Source organism: Mytilus californianus, unplaced genomic scaffold, assembly GCF_021869535.1.
Source record: "Mytilus californianus isolate M0D057914Y unplaced genomic scaffold, xbMytCali1.0.p SCAF_11, whole genome shotgun sequence".
Lineage (NCBI taxonomy): Eukaryota > Metazoa > Mollusca > Bivalvia > Mytilida > Mytilidae > Mytilus > Mytilus californianus.
In genome coordinates this window covers 16,806,713-16,833,836 of record NW_026262593.1, presented here as the reverse complement: position 1 = coordinate 16,833,836, position 27,124 = coordinate 16,806,713, and the positions used below count along the sequence as shown (strand labels likewise).

The 27,124-nt window shown below is 31.4% G+C and overlaps 1 protein-coding gene across 1 annotated transcript in view; it reads left to right on the top strand.

The window, feature by feature from the left end:
- LOC127719681 (feeding circuit activating peptides-like) overlaps window positions 1-26,841 on the top strand; it is a 46,472-nt gene extending 19,631 nt beyond the window's left edge. Inside the window, exon 2 of the mRNA XM_052225920.1 lies at window positions 24,769-26,841. Within this exon, the coding sequence (XP_052081880.1) occupies window positions 24,769-26,262 (1,494 nt within the window). The 3' untranslated portion in view covers window positions 26,263-26,841. The remainder of the gene's footprint in view (window positions 1-24,768) is intronic.
- The last annotated feature ends 283 nt before the right edge of the window (window positions 26,842-27,124 follow it).

Genomic DNA, 27,124 nt, shown 5'->3' with positions numbered 1-27,124 from the left:
AAGATCCCAAATATAAGTTTTTTACATGTGACATTACAAAGTTTGGTTTTTAGGGCCAAATTAAGGCCTTCGTGGCCATACTCCTTTCTTGTTGAAAGTAAAGTCGGCAGAAAGGGTAGTTCGAGATTTATCATTCTGAGGCACTTGACGTCATACAATATGTTTCATGAACATTGATTTGATGAGGTGTGGAGTCAAGGTCAACCACGGGGTAATCCAATGATGAAATTTAACTTTAAGAAACACAAAGACTAATATCCACGCAATTTTATGGATAGTTGTCTCATTGCAATCATACCACATCTCCTTATTCTTAAATATAGATTGAACTTAGGTTTTGTTCCTTCAATTATTGATCCATTATTGGGTTTCAAGGATGAGTTTACCATCCAGAGTATCTGATACATTGTATCATTGTCCGAATTTTATCCCAGTTTATATTTCTGACGGATTTAGTTCTGAGTGATTTAAAGTTCTCAGGGGCGGACTCAGGATTTTTGACAGATAACATATACTGCCGAGCGGAAAGAGGCGAACAAATTTTGGATAATTTTATGCTAAAAGTCATATCAATTGTGAGAAACATACGATTTTTATTTTATTGGCGATCAAATCCGCCCCTGGTTCTTAACATTCTATCACTGTTTTTTAGTACACCTGTTCAGGGAATGAGACTAACATTTTCCAACTAGCGGCCCAACCTCCCACAATGTGAAAATTAACATAAGCACTATGGACATTTTTATATAAGTTTTAGGGGCCCAACCCAAATTTTAGTAGCATTCGCTACTTGGCCCCTGCTAATTTGTTCCACTGCTGTTCCTTCTGATATGTCTTGTAAATCTTAGGTATTTAGTCCTGTTAGAGTTGAAATCATCAACATCAGAAACAAAAACCTTGAAAAGTTAGTTCTCAGATTATTACATTTTGTCGTCAAAACATCGAAAGACTTCAAGACATCATTTGTTTTAGTAGGGGTTGATAATTCAACTTTTAATAAGGGGCACTTTTTTTAGAATGTAAGATATTAACACTAGATCTTTCAGTCACATAAACATATTGTAATCTAGAGGATTTCGTGCAATAATGTGTTTGTAGTTCTATGCATTTTTTTTGGAAGATTATTTAATATGATGTGTCATTGCACGATATATTACATGGAAATGTGTTCGTACTGAAGCAACCATCCTATATTAGACAAAAGTGCTTATATCAAACAAATAAACGTCAAAAAAATCGCACAATTACTTAAATTACAGGTCTAGTTATCAGAAAATTTCATTACAAAATTCCTAGAAAGTCATCACTAAAACAAAAACCGACCACAGTAAGTGTAAATGTTGAATAATATGAAATAAATTTTGATGTAAGGTTTTAGAGCATATCAACGAATGACTTTTAATTCGATTATCTAAGAGAAATGTCGAAAAGTAATTACGTTAATTTTTTTATAAACTACAAAATTGTTTCGTGAGATTATCGGTGTTGGATTTCTGAAATATCAGTTTCCCTAAGCTGACGAAACTGAAAGGTCGATCCTACACAAAACTAGCAAGAAAACATACAACATTTAAAATGTAAATATATCATGTATATATGTTATGAATAACTCTGCCAGGGTTCACTTCAGTACTTAAAAACATGTAATAGCAATCGTTTTATCATTTCCAGTCGCACAATATTAAAACAGAAACCAGACATAGATATGTTTTGCCTCAGAGGTGATTGTGTCGCCTTTTTGGGACTTAAATATGTTTTAATGTTATTTTATCACAACTAATATCATACAAATGTTGACTGTTGTCGCCTATTACATCATGAATTTTATATGTTCTGCAACTTTTGATCATGAATGATAGCATTTGAATGTAAATGAACTCAACGACTGGACTTTGTTAACTATAATCAAACAATAAATTGAATCGTGAGTCAGTTTATACAAAATATTGTACTCAGTGCAGGTTATCTCCCTAAACCTAAAAAGGAATCCACTCGGTATCTTTAATATGTTTTCATTTAAGTTCCATTTTTTCTATATGCGTGGAAATTTGAATAATTGTTATAGAAACTAACTTGTAGATTGGTATATTTGATGTTTTCTGTGCTTAAAAGGTTGCGAAACGTTAGTTCAGGAAAACTGTTCACACGAACCACGTTCCAAAAGATCTGTCTCCATATTCAAAGCCTATTTGAAGATTCGTGTTTAGCTTCCTTTCAAAGAAATTATAAACATAACAACAACAAAATTGGAAACACTAAATGTGCCTACCCTATTTGAAGATCCTTATACGTGTATGATTTATGAAATGAAATAGTTTATAAGACCTACAAAAATATTGGAAATACCCCTACTTATGTAATTACTGTTGTTTTGTTTTTGTCTTCGTTAAACAATGTCACCATATAATTCAATTTGTAGTAAGATAAGGCCATGTACCCGAGTGCAATTTTAAGCATGAATGCTTATCCTTTGCAACTATTAGGTTTGATAAATAAAAGAAATATATATCAGGTGGTCTGTAATGGTCAGTACATCCTACTGACCCTATCGCTTTACGATTATAAATCAGAGGTCAGAGTAAGATTTGCTCAAAGTCAAAATCTGTACCTTGATGTGAAGCACTTATAAAAACACGTTAACTGTTATTTGTAACATATTTTTCTAATCGTCACGGATGGTTTGACATCGATGTCAATTTTTATAAACGATCACCATATGTTTTTTTTTTCTTCCAACGAATAGTTATTTAGGCAAAAGACATACAAATCATCATTATTGTTTGAAACTGGTTTCTTCCTTTGTATGCATTGGCACTTAAGTAAATATTTAAGATATTGAATTTACCAGTACATATATTTTTTTCTTTGGTTTATTACATTTTTCTTAATTAAAAGGACTAATGGTTCGTTTCGTTTTTTTGTCCACAAACTTAATTGACGTTATTTGCTATAGATTATTTTTAATGGTATTACACCGTTGTACAAATATCACAACTTTTCGACACCAATTATAACTACATGTATTTTGAATGTTTGTCCGATTAGATAAACACTGAGTTCAGCTTAACCAGATAGATCGAGCCCTAATAATTATTGTCTTTATTTAAATTGTAAACAGAACCTAAGGTCTTACAAAGGAGTAAATCATGTAGAGTGCATATGTAATTTCATTACATCGGCTTCTATTGGCGTTTCTATCTTAATTTCGTAGGCGATTGCACAAATCTCAAATTAAAACGCATGTTGTATTAAATAACTAAGAACAGTATTTTGGTTTCCACTTAAAATACAACAGATCGAGGCGTATCTTAATACAGACCATGATAAAATACAGGTTTTTAATTTATATGTTATCATGTAATAACACGGACATTTAACTACAGTTGACAAATTATGTACTTTAATTACATGTGTCAATTAGGCAATAAACGATAGGTGATTAACTAGGAATTCATTGGTTTAATACTAAAAATCAAAGCAGTAATGCCACGTTTGATGTCTGTAATTGTCGATTTTGTCGAAAGAGTATTGACATTCTGTTCAATGCTAATTATTGGTAATGAGAAGACAAGAAAGGAGAATTTTTATTGCTATTTGATCTTTTTATCAAATTCTGCATTCGACAGGATTGTTTTATACAGCAGTTCGTGGTATCTATAGATTGGCTTAATCATAAAATTACACGCGGCAATAAAATTATATTATGAGGGAAGTCAAGTACTGTAATTAATGGCTAGAATAGAGGATATAACAATTTGTATGTTCTAGATATTTCCCCCCTTATGTTATTGTTGATGTCTGATGGTAGTTTGGCTTGAAAGAAATGTCAAACATGCCGTATTAATTAATAAGACTTGGGTATAGGTCAATGGAACGGCAAACTAACAACCCAAAACAAAAGATGTTTTCACTGCTTTCGAATCACTTTTCTGGATAACACCTTTATCAAGAAGGCGCAGGTTCTCAAATTTAGTAAGATGGCGATAATGAGAAAAGGAATAGCAATATGATTGAAAGGGACGTAAGGTCTGATGAGAGGTTTATATATGTTGGTGCACACAAAATTACGAAATAAGGACCACTTAATAAACGTGTCAAAAAATACCATTCCATGCATTTAGTGTAACAAAGGTACAACTTTGTGCCTTGTTGTCAATTTCCTTTATGCTTGTTAACCGCTTTTCTTATTATATTAATAGTAAAATATAATTTAAGTACACTATTTGTTTATTTTCGTCAATTTTTGTGCCTTTTTTATTCGTTATTTTTATTTGTGTGTTTTTTGTTTTTTGTGTTTTTCTCTTTTTTGTTTATTTGTTTTTGTTATTGGTTGGTTTTTCCATTTCCTGAAAATGAAAAAAAGGCAATACAAATTTTTCAAGATAACTGTGTTAAACCCTTTTTACAACGTATAATATTTGTTGATGCTTTGATGATATAAAGCTAAATTTATGTTGATAATAATTTTCAATCTTTAGACAATCTTTCGAAGTTTACATGGCTATTTACACAAGAAAATTTAGATGTATATAAATGTGTGGGAAAGTATTTATCTAAAAATCTGGAGATAAGGAGAAATTCAAAAATAATAAATGCAAATTAGCCATACGTATACTTATTTTGTCAGAGTAGTATATTATATAGATGTTATTTTTATTCTGGCCTTATATAACAGTTATTGTAAAACTATGTTGTTTTCTTTTATGTTTCTCTATTTATGTCTAATCATATGTATTTGTATGTAATGTGATAAAAGCTCTTTATAGGACCCTTTAATTGGAAATAAAATATTCTTATTCTTATGCTGATCATTAACAATGTCAACCAAGTATAATCCTTGTCAAAATGTATGTTACTGTACTACCATTAATAACCTCTCGAAACTATATAGTGATGTGTTTAATTATCCACGTCTTGTGCTCTTCTATTCAATACTTTATGCTGTCTGTAATAGTCCGACACGTCGGATTTTATCTTCACGGTTTAATACCTTTAGGAACATCATTGGCATTAAAAATGATAAAGATATCTGCCATGTTGAATTAAGTAAAAGGTGACAGATTGTTTCCATCATCTAGTCGATCTCCAAAATCTGTCAATGACAAATTCTGTTTGAGTTCAATGGTTCAATCTTGCTTGAGCTAGTTGAACGAACGTGCGTTAGATTTATCTGATATGCAATGAAGCTATTTGAGTAAATTTGATAGATACCTCTAGGTTCAACATGGTATTCAGAATTAAGAGTAGAGCTAATCCTGATTGGTCGTTGTGTGCAGCCTATAGTTTTTATTACTAGACACTCCACTCTGCATTATTCCAAAGTCTAAATTATATATTTTTTTAGCCCTGAAAGAACAAAAAAATTTCTACGCTGTGACGAGACACGTATATTGGATTGATAGGCAAGGGAGATAAGGAAAATTTACGATAAAAAGCCATGGCAAACTATATTGTTTTTTTATACTAAAATAATGAAAAAAAGACTTTCCAAATAATTTTCCTTTAATTTTAGTTAATTTTCGTTCTAAAAACTTTCTAAAAGCTGTATCTCGAATAACGCTACTATTGTCGTCAATAAGAAAATCAATTGTATTTTGCAATCTCAAAGGGTTTGTATCTGTATAGTGCTATATATAGTAGAATTTTAAAAGGCTGAAAATTGTATTACAAACTATACATTATATAATGTTAATGTTAAAAGGAATAAATCATGTAGAATAAGCTGCTTAAAGCTGATTTAATATATTAGTTGCTTCTATTTATCAGCTAGTCTCGGGGTTAAAAGGATCAATTATTCTAAAGGAGTAAATATAAGGCAGATGGAAACGTCGGTGACTTTGATATCATTGCAATCTTTATTGACAAAATTCTACTTTGCTAATTATAAAGAGAGATTTTTTTTAGGGTCTTAAAGGGCACATATATATATATATATATATATATATATATTAATCTAGTGCGTCTTTTTATCGTAATAAAATGAATTCTCTAAAGATTAGATGTTGAAAAATACGTCTAATAATTCCAGGTTAATTTGTTTTCCTGCTGACCAACAATAGGTCTAACCAAATGACATAATCATATATTGGTATAACTTTAAAAAAAAGTGTGGTTGTTCATTTCCGAAAGATAATGAAAATATATTGATCTCTAAGATCATGACAAGTCGTAATATTGTTGAATAGAGGAACAATTGTCAACCTGTTGGCAGATGAAATTACAGTTATTAAAGAAATTATATGAAATAACACACAATTGAAAGTTAATATGGTGTCTAGTATTTCATTATGTCTTACAATTTCTATAATTTCCCTATACATTTCTAAATTCTGTGCATGAGAACAGTACTTGAGTAGGTTATCTATAATTTCCCTGTACATGTATAAAATCTACTAGAAAGTACAGTCGGCATTACTTGAGTAGAACAGCATGACATTATATCAGCCAGTAATGTGAGTTGGGGTTGCTTTCATCTCTGTAAAATATGACTGTTTTACCCGTAAGTGCTGTGTCTTGTCTATAATACCGATTTCACAGATTTGTCTGATAAATACATTCTTCACATTCTGTATGTGATTGTCCCAAGCCAGGAGCCTGTAATTCAGTGGTTGTCGTGTGTTGCTGTATATTATATTTGTTTTTCGTTTGTAGTTTTTTACATAAATCAGGCCATTAGTTTTCTAGTTTGAATTGTTTTAAATTTGGGGGCCTTTTATTACTTGCTATGCAATATTGGCTTTGCTCATTGTTGAAGGCCGTACGCTAACCTATAGTTGCTAGCTTCTTTTTCATTTGGTCTCTGGTGGAGAGTTGTCTCATTGACATCCTACAACATCTTCTTATTTCTATAAAGAAGCAATTCAGTAAGTGATTCTATATATCCGACTATTATACATAGTAACGAAAATATATGGTGTATCAGTTTACGACAAAAATAACGCAAACAAAAATACGAAAGGAAGGGAACAATTCTTTTATTGCTATTCTACATCTCTTGGTCACAAAAGACCTTCAACATGGAGCAAAAGCTCTTACCTCACTGCAAGTTGAAGCACTAGCTTGAGTTGATTTGTTTGCTAGATGTCGACCACGCTACAAGCACAACTGCAGGATGATAATAACAGTTAATAAGTTATATATCGAGCAAAGAAATCTAGCAGATACTTTAACTTCTATTATTTTTGTTTTATCGCAGATAGAGATTCAAGTTGAAGGAAGAGTTTCGTGGTTGTAAAAAAGGTCATTTAACAGTTAGATTTTAAAACAGTAAGGTCATTTAACATTTAGTTTCTAAAACAGTAAGGTCATTTAACAGTTAGTTTAGAAATGAGTAGTGCAATCCAAGTTTGACGTACTCTCGGTTGCTCCGGAAGTTCTCTTGGTTGTCCTGGACGTCATTCGGTTGCTCTTGCATGAAGTATATAAAAGTCCTTTGTAATTTGCAGAAAATCCTGTATGAATCCACATTTACAAAACATTTCTTTTCAAATATGATTTATTGGACATGTTGTTAGAAACTATGTATTATTTGCATATAAAAAGACAGAACACAAACGTCATTATATGAATTACGTCCAGGAACAAACTTTCCTAGAGAGATGTAAAACAATGTTTCTATGAATGAATGAATGTTAATCAAGAGAAAGTACCAGCTGTTAGGTTTCCACGACGATTAATTTGTATAAATTCAATAACTAAGTTTTGGTTCTGCAATGTAAATTGGTTCTGTGCTCATCAGAAAGGTATTCATAGATTTATAAGTCCGTAATTTGAAACATTATTCAAAAATCAGTAAAACATACAAGACAGACATTGTCTTTAAAACACACGTATTTCTGTTTAAACGAAAATGATGAGAATTATAAAGACAGACATGCCATTACACAAAAGTCAAGGTAAACATGACTCCAAGGAGGCTTTCATTCAACAAAACAGCTACGAGGAGCTGAGATTTATTGAAAATGAAGCCAAAACATTTTTTTTCAGATATGTTTTTTGGAAATACGAGTCGTCTGTAAATCAGTGAAACGTTAGCTTGATAAAATATTTATGCAATAAGATAAGTATAAAGTGCAAATGATCGTTCACAAAATTATTGTTTAATAATTTAATTTTTGATGTAACGCGTCTTCTGATTGGCTGACGTTGTAATGTTTATCAGCTCATAGACACAATTTTGTCATGTGACCGTGACGTCATCAACGTTTTTTCATGGTTTACTCCGGTTTAAAATGGAATTTAGAATTAAATTATAAGAAATGACTGTAATATTTTTTCTGTCTATTCGAAATAACATAAAAAATGTGGTGCACACTTTAAAATAACACGCTACGCGGGTTATTCAGTGTGCACCACATTTTTGATGTTATTTCTTCATAGACAGAAAAAATATTACAGTCATTCCTTAATCATTTTAACAAAAACTGACTTCTGTAAGTCTATTTTGTATCAAGTTCGCTAAAAGAAAACATGCAATTGTAAATAGAATAGACAATACTGTCAAAATTGAATCAACGTTCTACCCACACTCGTCTTGTGTCCTGTCTAATTCAAAAAAGGCCTACCCAAACAGCCGTCATCTTTAAATATGACTAACGGACACACGTGAAGTAGAAGTAAACACCAAAAAATTGATAAAAGTAGCCTTCACAAAAAAATTAATTTCTACCCCAAATTATGAATAAATGTACAATTGTTTTTACCCTGATTTTATTTTAATTCGGATTTTACACACAGTCACTTCGACAACTGACCTGCTCGGAGTAAGTTTGGAAAGTATTCATGTTTAACCCCACCACGTTCTTTATGTGCCTGTCCCAAGTTCAGTGGTTGTCGTTGGTTCATATCTGTTATATTTGTTTTTCGTAAATTGTTTTGTTATAAATTAGGCCGTTAGTTTTCTCAATTGAATTGTTTCATAATTTTCATGTCGGGGCCATTAAAAGCCGACCATACGGTATGGGTTTTTCTCCGGCATTGTTGAAGGCCGTACGGTTGCCTATACTTGCTTACATTCACTTCATTTGAACTTTGATAGTTGTCTCATTGGCAATCATACCACATCTCCTTATTTTTATTTTTATCTAGATCAAAAGGAGCGTTATAAGATAAAAGTATCAGAGATAATGAAGGAACTAGTGTACTTTTAACTTTTAAAATTCTTTAGGATTAAAATATCTTCAGTCATGATTAATTACCTTTGTTGTTTGAATGGTTTGTCGAAGATGACTTGTCTGAACTGAGCATTGCATTAAATGCATGAAAAGGAGTTTTGATCAAAGCAAAATCGTTCACTGAGCAAAGATATCGGAAAAGTGATCAACTTTTAGAAATACTTTGTACTGTCAAAATGAAATGCACTAATTAGAGTAAATCAAAAAGATAAACGATAACGGCGGAACCCATGAGAAGTTAGATTTTATTAGTACCATACAGAGTTTGCCATTATTATATTTTTTCATCTTCTTATTTTTGTTCCCATGTGTTGCTTTATGTACAGATTTCGTTTTATATTGTCTGTAACAGAAAATGTTAACGAAAATTGCAAGAAATACTATATATGAATTGCATATTACGTTATCATTTTTCGTAACATAATGAATATCACTCCTTAAGGTCTAAAAGGTTTATTTTGATGATAAAACGACAAATACAGAAGCCTAACTAAATGTTGTAGAACACGATCCAATCTCAATAAATTAATGAAGGATGATGGACATCTATGAATGAAATATGTCGATGTCAACAAAGGTGACAAAACCAACTATTTCTATCATGTAAACTATTGAGGAAAATAAATCCATCATTATACAATTGATGAGGCAATACATGGTCTCAAATTTATTTCAGATATAATTGATGAAAGTGTTTGATACAGATGTTCCAATGAGACTGTCTGTCTACAGATATGTACTAATTAAAAATTCAAAACATGTATCAAATTGTTTTCTTTATACATATATACTTGTATATGGATATATGTGTGTTATAGAAGGCTAAACATTACTTGAAATATGATATGGGGGCGCATCCGGTGAACTCAGTGGTGGGTAGTTATTATATCATTGACATTAAAACCGCGTCCACGTGCTTATCGGAGGTGTTAGAAAGTATCAGCTATAGATAGGACACAATAGTTAAATGATACTTAAGATGAGTTAGACAATTCGTCATTTAAAGTGCAAATATATTATTTGTCTCATACAAAGATGACAATGAATAATAATATGCTACTAATAACACTTGAACTGTTTGTACTTTTAGTACATGGAAGTCAAATTACACACTTTGTTTGGTGTACATTCCTGTGAGTCAAGGCAACGCATTATTACAAACTTGGTGTGTGCTGTGTGTGTATACACTTGTAAATGAATTTGAGTCTGAAACTGGCCAATATGATATTGACTTCATTTGTAATGTCTGAATCTGACATTGACTTCATTTGTTATGTCTAAATCTAAAACTGTTAAGTCTTGTTAACATTTTAATTTTTAGATATTTTCGTATTGTAAATTCAGTACTGTAATAAGTTTTGCCTTGCAGTTCGGTAGTTTTCCTGACAATTAAATATGTTGTTTTTTATACAGATAAATAATAACTTCTGAAAATACTGAACATAGAAAGCTTTACTAACGTAATCTGCCATATTTCCAAGCTAACCTTTGAATATTATTTTGTCTATTATAATGTTGTCTATTTTATTAAATGAACGAATTTACGGATTTTGTCAGAAAACGCATGGCTCAAACTGAGAGGCATAATTAATAGGTTGTTCGAGCATTTTCATCCTCCTCGTACAGTCTTTGATTCAATTTCATAGCGCATATTTGCAATGCGGAACAGCAGCATATTTTGAATTTTGTGACGTCACAACTGCTCTTCTTATTTTCTTCTTTTTTTTTTGTTATAGATCTCACCATGTAATAATGGGTATTTTAAGGATTTTAAGAACCAATATCCACACAAAATATTAATAAATATTGTCATAAAATGACCGATAATATGTCACTGCGAATAATACAAGCATGTAAACAAGCAATGGCGGGCATCGAGATAATCACTGGACAGAAAAAAACTGTATGAATAGAACATGTAATTTAGGTTGTATGCATAACAATTTCGAAAAAAACAAACTGGTCGAAAGAGAGAAAATGACGTAAAACAAGTAAGATAATGTATCTAAATAAATTATAAAAGTATCCACCATTGTGATTGCTATTTATCGTGTTACATTCTAGTACGATTGCTATTTATCGGGTTACAATCTAGTACGATTGATATTCATCGGGTTACAATCAATACGATTGCTATTTATCGGGTTAAAATCTAGTACGATTGCTATTTATCGGGTTACAATCTAGTACGATTGTTATTTATCGGGTTACAATCTAGTACGATTGAATAATAATTGGTCAATCTGATAAATTATAAAAGTATCCACCAATGGGATTGCTATTTATCGTGTTACATTCTAGTACGATTGCTATTTATCGGGTTACAATCTAGTACGATTGCAATTCATCGGGTTACAATCAGTACGATTGCTATAGCTATTTATCGGGTTAAAATCTAGTACGATTGCTATTTATCGGGTTACAATCTAGTACGATTGTTATTTATCGGGTTACAATCTAGTAAGATTGAATAATAATTAGTCAAACTGATAAGTAGAACTTATTATATCAAGATTAACCTTTTAAAGAGCTTTTCAATGACGAGTTATCATATGATTTTTTCTTTATGTCATGCTTCCAAAGTACTTGCGTTCATCGCGAGTATTAAGTGGGTACAAGTTTCTCTATCATATGTTTCTGTGTATACATACAATTTATAGTGAATATTTGTTATTCTGTTCATCTTTTTTCAGTCATATAGTTACCATAGATTCATAATTTGTGTTTGCCCGTTTGTAACTTCTTATCAATTCTTATCATAGAACGAATTCTTTTTCAACTGACATTATCGTTTGGATTTCAGTTACAACAGACTTAATAAGATTTGAAGATTTGTTAACTTTCTGGCCGTATGATTATCTGGTAACAAAATTTATCCAAGACACCAGATTTATATTTTAGTACAGCGGACGCGCGTTTCGTGTAGTAAGACTCGTCGGTGAGCTTGAATCAAAACGTCGGTGAGCTTGAATCAAAACGTCGGTGAGCTTGGATCAAAACAGTTAGATTGACAATCAGTTAATAAGCTCAAGAGCATCGAAAACGAGAATTTGTAACAAGTTTGTTGAAACTGTTTAAGGCTGTCTATGCTTTGGGTAGAAAATCCATAGTATTTCAGATTATTTTTATCTTTAGAAAACAGTAAATTAACAGAAAATGACATGCATTGTCAGCACCAGATATCTGAATGTTCAAACTCACTGAACATTTCTTCGGAAAATGCCTGTACCAAGTCAGGAATATGACAGTTGGTTTTCACTTGCTCCATTAATTGATAGCGTTTGATTTTGTAAATTTTTATGGAATTCCCCTTTTGGAATTTGCCTTGGAGTTTAGTATTTTGTTATACTCTTTTACACTACTAGGCTATTGATACCATCAAGGACGAACACATTAAAAAATATTGTCAATTGCTTTAAACATCGTGGGAAATTTAAACCTTAATTCATTTTCTCTGAAACTCATGCAAGTAAATGTAGCAAGTCACCAGAAAATTCTTGATCAATTATATTTTTTGTATTGCAATATGCTTTCGGGGCTAATGAAACAAATGATGAAACTGTCATGAAAACCTGACATTCAGATTTTTGATTTCATTAAAGAACTTGAAGTAGAATTGGTAAAAATTACATGACTCTTTCTATTGAAACAGAAAATAATCAATCTTTTAAACTCTAATGGAATTTATATGTTCAAAAGTTCAAACTCACTGGACATTCAATATACCAGGCATTCCCGAATTTAAGCAGACACTTTCCAGATGAAAAGGGATTGTTTTATCTTTATTGTATGGCATTGATCCACAAGTATGACTGTTTTATCTTTATTGTATGGCATTGATCCACAAGTATGACTGTTTTATCTTTATTGTATGGCATTGATCCACAAGTATGACTGTTTTATCATTATTGTATGGCATTGATCCACAAGTATGACTGTTTTATCATTATTGTATGGCATTGATCCACAAGTATGACTGTTTTATCATTATTGTATGGCATTGATCCACAAGTATGACTGTTTTATCTTTATTGTATGGCATTGATCCACAAGTATGACTGTTTTATCATTATTGTATGGCATTGATCCACAAGTATGACTGTTTTATCTTTATTGTATGGCATTGATCCACAAGTATGACTGTTTTATCTTTATTGTATGGCATTGATCCACAAGTATGACTGTTTTATCATTATTGTATGGCATTGATCCACAAGTATGACTGTTTTATCATTATTGTATGGCATTGATCCACAAGTATGACTGTTTTATCTTTATTGTATGTCATTGATCCACAAGTATGACTGTTTTATCATTATTGTATGTCATTGATCCACAAGTATGACTGTTTTATCTTTATTGTATGGCATTGATCCACAAGTATGACTGTTTTATCTTTATTGTATGGCATTGATCCACAAGTATGACTGTTTTATCTTTATTGTATGGCATTGATCCACAAGTATGACTGTTTTATCATTATTGTATGGCATTGATCCACAAGTATGACTGTTTTATCATTATTGTATGGCATTGATCCACAAGTATGACTGTTTTATCATTATTGTATGGCATTGATCCACAAGTATGACTGTTTTATCTTTATTGTATGGCATTGATCCACAAGTATGACTGTTTTATCATTATTGTATGGCATTGATCCACAAGTATGACTGTTTTATCTTTATTGTATGGCATTGATCCACAAGTATGACTGTTTTATCATTATTGTATGGCATTGATCCACAAGTATGACTGTTTTATCTTTATTGTATGTCATTGATCCACAAGTATGACTGTTTTATCATTATTGTATGTCATTGATCCACAAGTATGACTGTTTTATCTTTATTGTATGGCATTGATCCACAAGTATGACTGTTTTATCTTTATTGTATGGCATTGATCCACAAGTATGACTGTTTTATCTTTATTGTATGGCATTGATCCACAAGTATGACTGTTTTATCTTTATTGTATGGCATTGATCCACAAGTATGACTGTTTTATCATTCACAGTGCAGTAACTACCAAAACCAGTAGAATCAACCAGTGAAATAATAATTAACATTGAAAGCCGATTTTTTTAAGTTTACATTTTTGTTATTACAGTGCGTGTTAGCCTAATTTATTGCATTCATACGATTGGCAAATTAATAAATAAACTCATTATTCACCAGGCTTAAAATGTTTTACTCCAGACGCGCGAGTATTGAGGACCCAAATTCCGAAAGGTGTTGCCAAATAAAGCTAACGTAATCGATTCCTGGGACAGAAAATCATTTCTATATCAATAATTCAAAAGTTTTTGAATAGTTAATTTATACCTATGACCATCTTAATGATAACTCATGTCAACACAGATGTGTTCGTTGTCAGATACAGGTCGATCAAATAACGTCTTTATTACTTTCAAAGAAAAAGTCCGACGTCACAAATATCACCAAGGGCTATCTTTTTCAATTTTATTTGGTTTTTTTTATCAATATTTTTTACTGTATTTTCAATGGATTAGTTTAAATTGCCTCTGTGGTATCTTCTAATTTTCTGTGTATAATAGATTCGCCGGTGATTAATGTTGTCCGACTTTACCTAAGTATGGTCTCTCTACACTGACCTTCCTATATATATATTCAGTATTTTACTTGGTGTATTGATTGCTCTCTGTGTCGTTTATACTTTATCGCCATTTTATCCTTTTATTTTACTTTGTTGTATATTTTGATCCAGGAAACAAAGGTACAATTTCTATTACATAATCGATATATATTATCACTGTGGGAATTTCTTTCACTCATTTTTTATGATTTTAAAAGTAAATATCAAAGCTGCACAGTCTCTTATTTATCAAAAATGTCACATTGTTAACATTTCATATACTGTAAACCAACTAATTTTTGCGAACGATTTATTTTTGCGACTTTCGCGAGTAAAAAAATAACGCGAATATAAATCGTCGCGAATATGAAAAACTTAGATCTATCCTGATTAAAATACATCAAGTAAATTTGAAAATCGCGAAATTAAATCGCCGCGAAGTTGTCTAGAAAGGGATAAACGCGAAAATAAGTTGGTTTACAGTATTTGGCATTAAGGTGGCTGTGAACTTGTTGTTCATTTAAGAGATAATAATGAAACGATAAGAACTTTTTATGAAATTTTTCAGGTTTGTGGTATGTGAAGCTAAATTGAAATGTGTAGCTGATGCATATAATTTACCAGGAATCACCTACACAGTAAATTCATACTGAATGTAAACCACTCTATCATTGTTTAACACTATACCAGCGCATAAACAATACAGTTAGTGACCCTGTTTACTTTGATAACCTTATAAAACTACTGCAAGGAACCTACTAAACAATACAATTAGCCACCCTGTTTACTTTCATAATCTTATAGAACTACTGCAAGGAACCTACTAAACAATACAATTAGCCACCCTGTTTACTTTCATAATCTTATAGAACTAATGAAAGAAACCTACTAACAGTACAATTAGCCACCCTGTTTACTTTCATAATCTTATAAAACTACTGCAAGGAACCTACTAAACAATACAATTAGCCACCCTGTTTACTTTCATAATCTTATAAAACTAATGCAAGGAACCTACTAAACAATACAATTAGCCACCCTGTTTACTTTCATAATCTTATAGAACTAATGCAAGGAACCTACTAAACAATACAATAAGCCACTCTATTTACTTTCATAATCTTATAGAACTTAAATGTATGAAACGCCTCTGTATCTTTTACTTATTTCAAGTATAATTGCCGAATTTCTGTAATGAAAAGAACATTGTTCGTTAGATTTGCCTATTGTATTTTTAGAAATCCATATTTCTATTTTTGGACATGTTTTTCTTTTTGTCATGACGTTGTCTAAAGTTTTTCGATTTTTGTTTTTAATTTCCTCCCATGTTTATAATAAGCAGAGAGGTAGATCTGGCCTGCTGTATTTCCTTGGTCAATTCAGTTAGGACTGATGGGTCAATCTCAATGGATTCCCAGAATTAGCTAGTACATACAATACTAGACACTGAAAGAACCTGTTATCGTGTGGTTTTTTTAATTTTGAGAACTTATATTATCATATTTGATATATTATGATGATATAAATAAAATGTTGGATTAACTGGGACATGAATCAGATCTCATGGTTTTAAAAATCAACTGCGACATGATCTTACTGTTTGAAAGAAAAATAATGTGAATGTATGTTGTCGTTTAGAAATTCAATGTCACACGTTTCTAGAAAATGTTGTTTGTTTTGTGATAATTTTTTCTCATAAGACTATTGTCTTAACTAACATTTATCGAATTATTTTGGTCATGATGCATGTTATCTGTTGTTTTTCGTTTTATGGTTTTTAACTTTCTTTCCATTTTTATGTTATATCGAGGGTAGCTCTGGCTTCCTGTAATACACTGGTCAATTCAGTAAGGACTGATTAGTCAAACGTCAATGATTTCCCAGAATTAGCTAGAATATATACTAGCAGACGATGTAAAAACTTATTATTCAGTTGTTTCTGTTTGCCCTATTTGTATATAAAGTAAAACAACAAAAATACCGAACTCCAAAGAAATTCAAAACGGGAAAGTCCCAAGGCCGATGGTTTTCTTTTAAGAAATGTTGTACATATTGTCATACCAAAGACTTTTTTTAGCTTATCATACGGTATGTGTTTTTCTCATCATAGAAGACGGTGACTTGGTATTGTTCACAGCTTTTTCCAAAGGTCTTTATGGATAGTTGTCTCTTTAGCAATCATGATACCTCCTTATTTTTATTTTTAGTTTTTTAATTCTTTTATCTCAGTCATATTGTGATAATCGTGAACAAAACCTCCTCTTCTTTTGATATCGAATTTATTACCGATATAGATCACCTGTAGAACAATCAGTTACTAATAAATAACAATGAAATGGATCTAAATAGAAGACTATAAAATTAACTTCCACAACAATGCTCAATAAAACCGTCGATCTGAGAAAACACGGTCATATGAATGTAATGAACTTACGCAACGGTTGGGTAATTGTTAAAATTTGATTTGAAAATTCTATATCACAAATATGATTCATTTTTACAGTTATGTAATAAAACCGTTTTATATTTCAAACTTAATTGTCACCGTTTAAAGTGTAACAATGAAGTTAAATAATAGCATCCCAAATGAAATAATGTCATACATTATATGGAAAATTAATTATACTAAAGGGAACATGTTTACACAGATATGTTTCATGCACTGTCATTTTGATTCTATGTAATATATTAATGACACTGTAGTTTTAATGGACTCTTCTCAGTAGTAATTGTTAATGGAACAAAAGTACAAAACTGATTTAATACAATATAATTATGATAGTATTCAAAACGTACAATTGGTATTTTAGACTTAATCACTTGAAATTTAATTTTGGTCTATTTCTTTTTTAGTGAATCATGAAAACATTTATATGTTATTTTGATTGAATTGTTATTAGTCCCTTGGAATGACATAACATATGGAGGTAGATTGTATCTTGATTTAATATTTTCTTGATTTGTTGACAGTGGTTGTATATTCATATATATCTCCAAAAAGTGTGTGATACATAGGAGCAATCAAACCCGTCAGTCATAGAAAAGTGTGTGATGCACAGGAGCAATCAAACCCGTCAGCCATAGAAAACTGAAATCTCTTTGATCAAACGAAACAGACAAACACACACACAACAGTAGAAACACGCTACACAGAAAAAAACAGAGTTTGAGCAACATGAAATTCACCAAAAACATTTTGTGAACTTAGGTACTCCGGCAGGGTACGCAGTTCCTGCAGCACTGTTAAAGAATATAAAATCAATAAATGAACAAATATATATACTCAAATAGTATAGTAGGAGCACTCAAACAGAATTTTGACTAATTCAATCGCGGGTTATTCAGTGTGCACCACATTTTTGATGTTATTTCTTCATAGACAGAAAGAAATATTAATAACTTATAAAATAACTTATGAAATTCTCTTAAAATCGACCTAAAATATCATTGTTATACCTATTGAGATAGAATATCCTTTTTTATTAAGGAATAATAGAAAAATAGCATATGCATACAATTTATCTTACTATATTATCTCAAAATGCTGTAGTTGATATTTTATTGCTCGCTGTAAAACTCTTCATTTATGTGCGGCGTTCTTATGAGATTGGCAATACAAGCTCACCAACTATACGCCTTGTGAATACTTATTTGAACAAAGAAGCCATTGACAAAGTTGATGTCCACTATAGTAATACGGAAATGAACATTGAATTATTAATGACTATTGACCATCCATTACTCTTGTTTTTTCGTCCGTACCACATCGTAAGGAAAGTAATAATTTATAAAAAGAATTAGCCATATACTGTATTAGTCCCATTTATCAAGCTTTATCTTCCATTATTGGGACATTATTTCCTCCACATTTGTAAAGTGTGGAATGGATATTAAATTTATTTCTAATGGGGAATCCTACTTCGTATTCTATCTTGTCGTTATTGCATTCCACAGAAAATGCTGGAAAGCATATTTTTATTAATGATAATAATGATATAAAACAAATCAAAAACAATATTCAAAATATAATCAGACATATTAATAGATTTATATACTGAGCGAAACCGCCATTGACATATTATGTGAAATTGTCTCGTAATTGGCTTCTAGATGATAAGTCTTTTTATCTTCACTTTTAATTCTGTTGATTACGCGTTGACGTATCCCCAGTAGATGATATCTTATATTATCTATATCTACATGAATCAAAGTTACCCTAACCAAATTGATCGACTTTGCTTTCACAGTATCGGAGACGCAATACTACACGGGGAACGTTTGGAACCATTATAACCGTGAAATGTGACAAAAGGGTGGATTAAAAATGTTCGGTAATTTTTTAACCGAAAGGCCCTACATTTTAGGGCCATGTAACCAATGAGGATGCAAAAGGAATGACTATAAAGATCATTCCTTTACACTGTCATGACATTACAATTTTTTACGTTTTTGCTGCTTAGAAAATCGTATTTCACAGAACTGACCTATCCTTATTAATTTTGGTGGCACATCTTATTCAATTTATAGTTAGTTCTAGAATCAAAAAGTTGTATTTCATTTGTTTTTACGACATAGCAGATGTTTCAGGATGATTAAGCCCAAAACTATACATCAATTTATAATTTCTAACACTACCCTCCTACACTGTCATGACTATTATCTTAATTGAATCACAATAACACTTGAAGAGTAATGTGCTCCAGTACCTTGACCGAGTTTAAGGTACAGTGTATGTTCTCCACGTAGTATGTGGTTAAGTATTCGCCTAACTATTGTATTTTTTCTTCAAGTCTTTTTAATCAATCAGTATTCCATGATAAAGTAACGTATAAAAGTTTCAGCTGAAAGATAGAGAAAATTAAATTCAATAGATGAATTATATAAACATTTAAAATTCCAGCTTCCGATTTCAAAAAGACGTTGACAGCAAAATTACCAAAAGCGTTTAATGACGACACAACATAGATCGGTGTGAAACGCATCTCGTCACGCAATTCATTAATGAAAGGATCAAATTTTTCAATTTTAAATGTTTTGTGATTTTAAATCGACCAATTAGTTTTATCATGAATTCAACGTGATATTTTGATATAAAGTTGAAGTTAAGTAAAGTTAAAATATTCCTTATTCGGAGATGAAGCAGCATATCACAAAGGCTATAGATAAAATGCATTATTATTTTAACAACTAGAATTATAGGTGATCATTCGTACTTCTAAATTGTAACATGAATGCATTCGGGTTAATTGAGCATATTTTTGCAATACGAATGCGTTTGTATCACAAATATATATTTCACACATTGATGCAAGGTAATACACAAGTTAGTAGAGTAATTGAGTTCAGCTCCGGTTTTTTGAAGAGGTTTCCGTTTTGTGATCTTTTGTTTGTCTGCTTATCTTTATCTATTGAAAAAAGTAAAATAACAAAAATGCTAAACTTCAACGAAATATCAAAACGGAAAGTCACTTCTCAAATGGCAAAATCAAAATCTCAAACATATCAAACGAATGGAAAACAACTGTCATATTCCTGACTTGGTACAGGCATTTCCTTGTGAAGACAATGATGGATTATACCTGGTGTTATAGCTAGATAAACATCTCAATTGTATGACAGTCGCATAAAATTCCATTATATTGATAACAATGTGTGAACAAAACAAACGGACATAATAGGTAAAATGTCACAAATAGGGGTGCAGTAGTAAACATTGTGTTATAATCTTAATTACTATAAAAACATGGTGTTATCGACTTGTGGTTTTTAATTGTTCCTTTCGTATCCTCTTCACAACTTTTAAAAATTTTATAGTTCATAGTATTTTACTATTTTAATATAAAAAAACAATTACTTCGACTATGAAATGTGTAATTAACCAATAGAAATATCTATGTTATAGTGGCTTTATATTTAGATAGTTCTCTTTGGTTGCTATCTCACTGAAACATCTCCTTCTATTGATTCCAACTGAATAAACCTGCGGTACAAGTAATAAATGATTGACCAATCACATCAAGTGATCATTCATTTCTGAATGTTTCAATTAAACTAATGAAACATTTCATATATAGACTGTCCGTGTCTTAAAAATTAATTTCCACGCGTCTTCCGGTGACAATAAATATGATAATTACAACTGCGACCGTAGATTCTCAAGGGAAATATGCTTTGATTGGAATACAATAAGCTCGTTTATAAGGTTGTACATCATATATACAATGAAATCTGATTAAAGTTGATTATTATAGCATTGAAGATTTAAATTGCAATACCTCCTTTCTTGCCAAGTTCGAATATAGATTGAAGTAATTGTAACTACACAAAAAACCGATTGAAAACATACAGAAGTCTACATACGGTCCTCTACAAATGACAGATGTCTATACAATTTGCCCAGCTCTAAAAAGCTCCAAGTTCCAAAGCTGTGACAAAACTTAGCAAAAACATTCAAATATCTGTCATACAATTTCGTTGCATGTATCTAGTAACAGAACACATTGTATATTATCTGTGTAGATTATATAAATGTTGAAATAAAATTCAACGAGCGCATGCTCTTAAACCTTATATGGTTATCTGTTATATAAGACTCTATTATAAAAATAAGAAAATGTGGTATGATTGCCAATGAGACAACTCTCCACAAGAGACCAAATGGCACAGAAATTAACAACTATAGGTCACCGTACGGCCTTCAACAATGAGTAAAACCCATAACGCATAATCAGCTATAAAAGGCCCTGAAATGACAAATGTATAACAATTCAAACAAGAAAACTAACGGTCTGATTTTTGTACAAAATAATGAACGAAAAAAGAATATAATATACAGTCTGTTTGGCTTGTGCCTTGTGAATTTGAGCAAATAAATTATGTTAAAACTAAACACATTATGTATCGTAATTTTATTCTTCTGTCTACAGTAACCATGGTTACTTCGTTTCTTTAAATTACTGACTGAGTAGATGAAAACTCATCAAAGATACCAGGCTTATAATTTGGTACGCCAGACGCGCGATTCGTCTACCTAAGACTTATCAGTAACGCTCGAGTTAAAAGGCCAAATCAAATACGAAGTTGTAGAACTTTTAAACCGACAAATTCAAAACCATAACACTATGAATGTGTTTTACATAGAAAATTGTTGAATTTAAAGTTAACGTCTCTTAAAATTTCCGGCAATAATTACTGAATCGTGAATTACAACTGTAGTTCTAATATTGCCAAATAACAATGCATTTTAAAGAAATTTACTTTAAAGCAATTTTTGATACAACATTACACATCTTTAAACACAATTCTAATCAACTTCATAAAAATTGAACAGAATTGTTTTTTTCATTATTAAACATTAAATATCTATTTATGCTAGCATGATTACTAAATTGAATAAACCGGTTTGTTTTGCGCTGAGTTGTTGGTTAATGAAACAGCTATAATAACAGGGGAAATTAGATTTAGATTCTAGTTCAACAATCCATAAATAAATTGTTTCCGCAATAAAATATTCCCAAAACAAATTTGGAATTCATTTAAAATTCTATGTTTTATATTTTCATTTACAAAAAATAACAGGTTTTACAAAAACAACACTGTTATTTTAGTTATCTACATTAAACGTATAGTTATTGCTAAGATAATCTCCGTTAATATCACATACATTCGATGTTAGGGAAATATAAGTCACTACACAAACAATCGTTGTTAAGAAACGAACACACTTTTTTCAAAGACTCTCCATTACTACACATATAGTTGTTGTTAAAAGAATCTCCATTATTACTACACGTAAAGTCCTTGTTAAGAGAATCTCCTTCACTACACGTATAGTCTTTGTTAGGAGAATATCCTTCTCTACACGTATAGTCGTTGTTAGGAGAATCTCCTTCACCACACGTATAGTAGTTGTTAGGAGAACTTCCGTTTCTACACGTGTAGTCCTAGTCCTGAGAATCAAGTCTAATCATTTTGTATGAGATCTTGCGTTTCTTCAATCACAGTCGTTATTATGAGAATCTGCGTTACTTCACATTTAGAAGTTGTTAGGCAGATTCTGCGGACAATTATTACTAGCATAAAATGTTCATGGTTACAGAATTTACTAGTATATTTAGGCCGATGTCAGTAATTTATGTCCCCAGACTAATTTTCCTAGGAATGCATGTCCTTGTCATTAATATTCCTAGGTAATTACGTCCATGCCCTTTAACTTACTAGGAAAATGTGTAATAAAAGAAATCATTTACATGTTAACAATTGAATTTCTAATTCTCATGTTTTAATGTTGTTTAACAGTTGTATATTAGTCTTTTGGTAAAATTTATGTGCCCAGATTTTCACGTCCAAGTTATTAATATACCTAGGTAAAACGTCCATGTCCTTTATTTTAATAAAAAAATTTGTAATGAAAGAAATCATTTACATGTAAACATTTTAATTTTTAATTCTTATGTTTTAATGTTGTTTAACAGTTGTTTAACAGTTGTGCATTAATCTTTTGATAAAATTTATGTGCACAGATTTTCCTTGGAATTCACGTCCAGTTCATTAATATTCCTAGGTAAAAACGTCCATGTCCATTATTTTAATAAGAACATTTGTAATGAAAGAAATCACTTACATGTAAACAATGGAATTTTTAATTGTTAATTTAAAATAATTGTCTTTTAAATAAAACATAAATCACAGACTTTTATGGTGTACATAATTACAAATATTTCTTTCTTAATTTTAATATTGATTAATTTTAAGAGTGTCTTAAGAAAGGAAATTTTAAAGGGACTTTTTTCATAGAAAAAAATTCATATGAAACTACTGATATATTTTCCTAGGACATATTTTACTAGCTATTGACTTATATTTCTAGGAACAGTTATCCTGGGACTTACATTCCTAGTAAAATTATGGTCATGAACTTGATTACCTAGGAAAAAAAGTCCAGCGGACAAACTTTACTACCGGACCAAATTTACTGTTACAAATAATCGTTGTTAGGAAATTCTCCGTTGTTACAGATATAGAAGAGTTGCAAAAGTATATGATTGCACTGGGTGCCATATGATGCTTGTCAATACAGAAAACGGCAAAAGGCCAAAATAATTCTAATAAAGTATTATTATTTATATTGTTATATGATGTTTTGTTAAAACAGAAAATGATAGTGTACGAGGTTGATTGTCGAGATTATTAAAAAACAAAAAGACAGAAAAACAGATTTAGGTTAGGGGAGAGTTGAGTACTCAAAACATGTTTAACACCGCCACATTCTTTTTGTGCCTGTCCTAAGTCGGGCGCCTGTAGTTCAGTGGTTGTCGTTGGGTCATGTATGTCATTTTGTTTTTCTTAAATTGCTTTGTTATAAATTAGGCCGTCAGTTTTCTCAATTGAATTGTTTCATATTTTTCATGTCGGGGCCTTTTATAGCCGACTAAAATTGTTTCTCATTATTGAAGGCCGTACGGTTGCCTATAATTGCTTACATCCACTTCATTTGAAATTTGGTGGATAGTTGTCTCATTGGCAATCATACCACATCTCCTTATGTTCTTATTAAGAATAAGGAGATATGGAATGCATTGAATTATTGCAAATGCATTATAAAAAACATAAGGAAGATGTAAGAAATTATATGTCAGCGTACGACATATTTAACAATGAGCAAAGCCCATACCGTATAGTCAGCTTTAAAGCACCCCCGGAATGGGAAAATGTGAAATGATTCAAACGTGAAAAATAACGGCCTCATTTTATCAAATAATTTACGAAAATCAAACAATGACACACATGTACCAACGACAACCACTTAATTACAGGCTCCTGACTAGGGACAGGCACAATAACGAATGTAATTGTTGTAAATATTTTCTACATCGTATCATTAAGCAAAAACAAAAGGACACAAGATAAGGACAGTATTTCTAAATATTACAAAAGAATTTGCCTTTTTTTTCTCTCCTAAATCAGATGTTACTCAATATTTGCCTTTATTTTACAGGACAAATTAAGACAAAAACGCTCAAGTCGACTATTGGAGGAATTAAAGAAATGGACATTAACAACAACCCCGATTACACCATTAGACCGGATATCTGGTGTTAATAATCATCGTACTCACGTCCGAGAAACGGAAGAAGAAATTAATTGGACTAAGATAAAGGAGCAACTTCAAAGATTACTTGATTCTGAAAATGGATCATGGGAAGCTAAACTTCTAGATGAGTTGTCACCAGATGATCAAATAGTTCTGGAAGATACAGTGAATCCAAATAGCGCCGAGGAGCTCCGAATGTTTTTAGAATCAAATACAGGGAAAAACGGAGAAGACAAACGTGGACTAGATACGTTAGGCGGAATGAGTTACTTCAAACGGGGTTTAGATACACTTGGAAATATGGGATTTCATAGCTACAAAAAGAAAGGCCTAGATACGCTTGGAAATATGGGGTTTCATGATTTTAAAAAGAGAGGGTTAGATACACTTGGTAACATGGGATTCCATGATTTCAAGAAAAGGAGTTTAGATACACTAGGAGGAATGAGTTTTCATGGATTAAAAAAGAGGGGACTCGACACTTTAGGTGGAATGGGATATCATAATTATAAGAAGCGAGGATTAGATACTCTTGGAAATATGGGTTTCCATGACTTCAAGAAGAGGGGGTTAGATACATTAGGAAATATGGGATTTCATAGTTACAAAAGAGGACTCGACACATTAGGAAATATGGGATTCCATGGATACAAGAGAGGGCTAGACACATTAGGAAATATGGGATTCCATGGTTACAAGAGAGGACTTGATACTTTAGGAAATATGGGATTTCATGGGTACAAGAGAGGACTTGATACTTTAGGAAATATGGGATTCCATGGTTACAAGAGAGGACTTGATACTTTAGGAAATATGGGATTCCATGGTTACAAGAGAGGACTTGATACTTTAGGAAATATGGGATTTCATAATTATAAAAGAGGACTAGACACGCTAGGTAACATGGAATTATATGGTAATAAAAGAGGACTTGACACCGTTGAAAATATGGGATTCCATGACTTAAAGAAAAGGGGATTGGATACATTAGGTAATATGGGATTCCATGGTTACAAAAGAGGTCTTGATACGCTTGGGAATATGGGGTTCCACGATTATAAAAGAGGATTGGATACTCTTGGTAATATGGGGTTTCATGGTTACAAAAGGGGGCTCGATACTCTTGGTAATATGGGATTTCATGATTTTAAAAAACGAGGCCTTGACACCCAAGGCAGCATGGGATTTCCAGAATTAAAACGAGGCATAGACACTTTAGGTGGTATGTCTCTTTATGGGTACAAGAAACGAGACCAAGGAAATGATCTCAATGACAATTTGGCTTTCGCAGATACCGAGGACAGCATGAATAATGACAGAATCAAACGTGAAACAAATGAAGAGAATAAAGATCGGGAGATTAGCAAATCTGTAAAAGAAAATGCGAAGTCGAGATGACGGATAAATAAATTTCAGCATTTGTTTACAGTATTTCAGAGAAATGTTAACAACTGCTGCCTTCAGGAAATAAAGTTTGGTGCAAGTTCATACTAACTGTGATATCGTTGTTCAAACCATATGGTTTTGCTTGGACCGGCCATGGCAAGAGTGCGTGGCATTGCTGGTCTGAATAAAAAATTCAGATCGACTGAAATTGTTTACTTATACATTCCTTTGACTTGAGATAGTATGATTTACGAAAGAAATAGAGAAAAATCAACCGTTAAATTGTTTTGCCAGAAAAAAAAATCAATTTTCTCCAAAAGTCCAAATATCAAGTTTGTCAGACTTTGTTTTTTTTTTTTTTTGGTTTTCTTAGAAAAATAAGTATTTTGCACATAGAAAACTGTTTTTCTTTAAAGAAATACGACATACTTTGGTCCATTCTTTTAATAAAGTCACCTTTACCACACTAATACAAACACATAATATACAATGTCTATTGATGTTTATCCTGTTGTTTTGCAGTTTTTCATGAATACAATTTAAAGTTAAAATGTATAAGACAATATATGAACAATAAAGAAAACTCTTTTAGTAAGTGGTTGAAGTGTCAGATATTATACTATAAAATCTAATTCAAACCCTCTATATTTTCTTGTCGACAGTGTCAATACCAAACACGAAATCCTTCTGTCATTATCCATAAATGCTTCTTTATTGTTGTGTGTATGATCTATCAATATAATTCTATCAACTTTCTTCATTTCCAACTTCCGAGTTTTTCATTTGTTGAGATTGCATTTGTAAATTCTTTCTCACACATATCATGTTCATTTTGTTGTTTTTGTTTTTTTGTTGTTTTTTGTTTTTTTGTTCG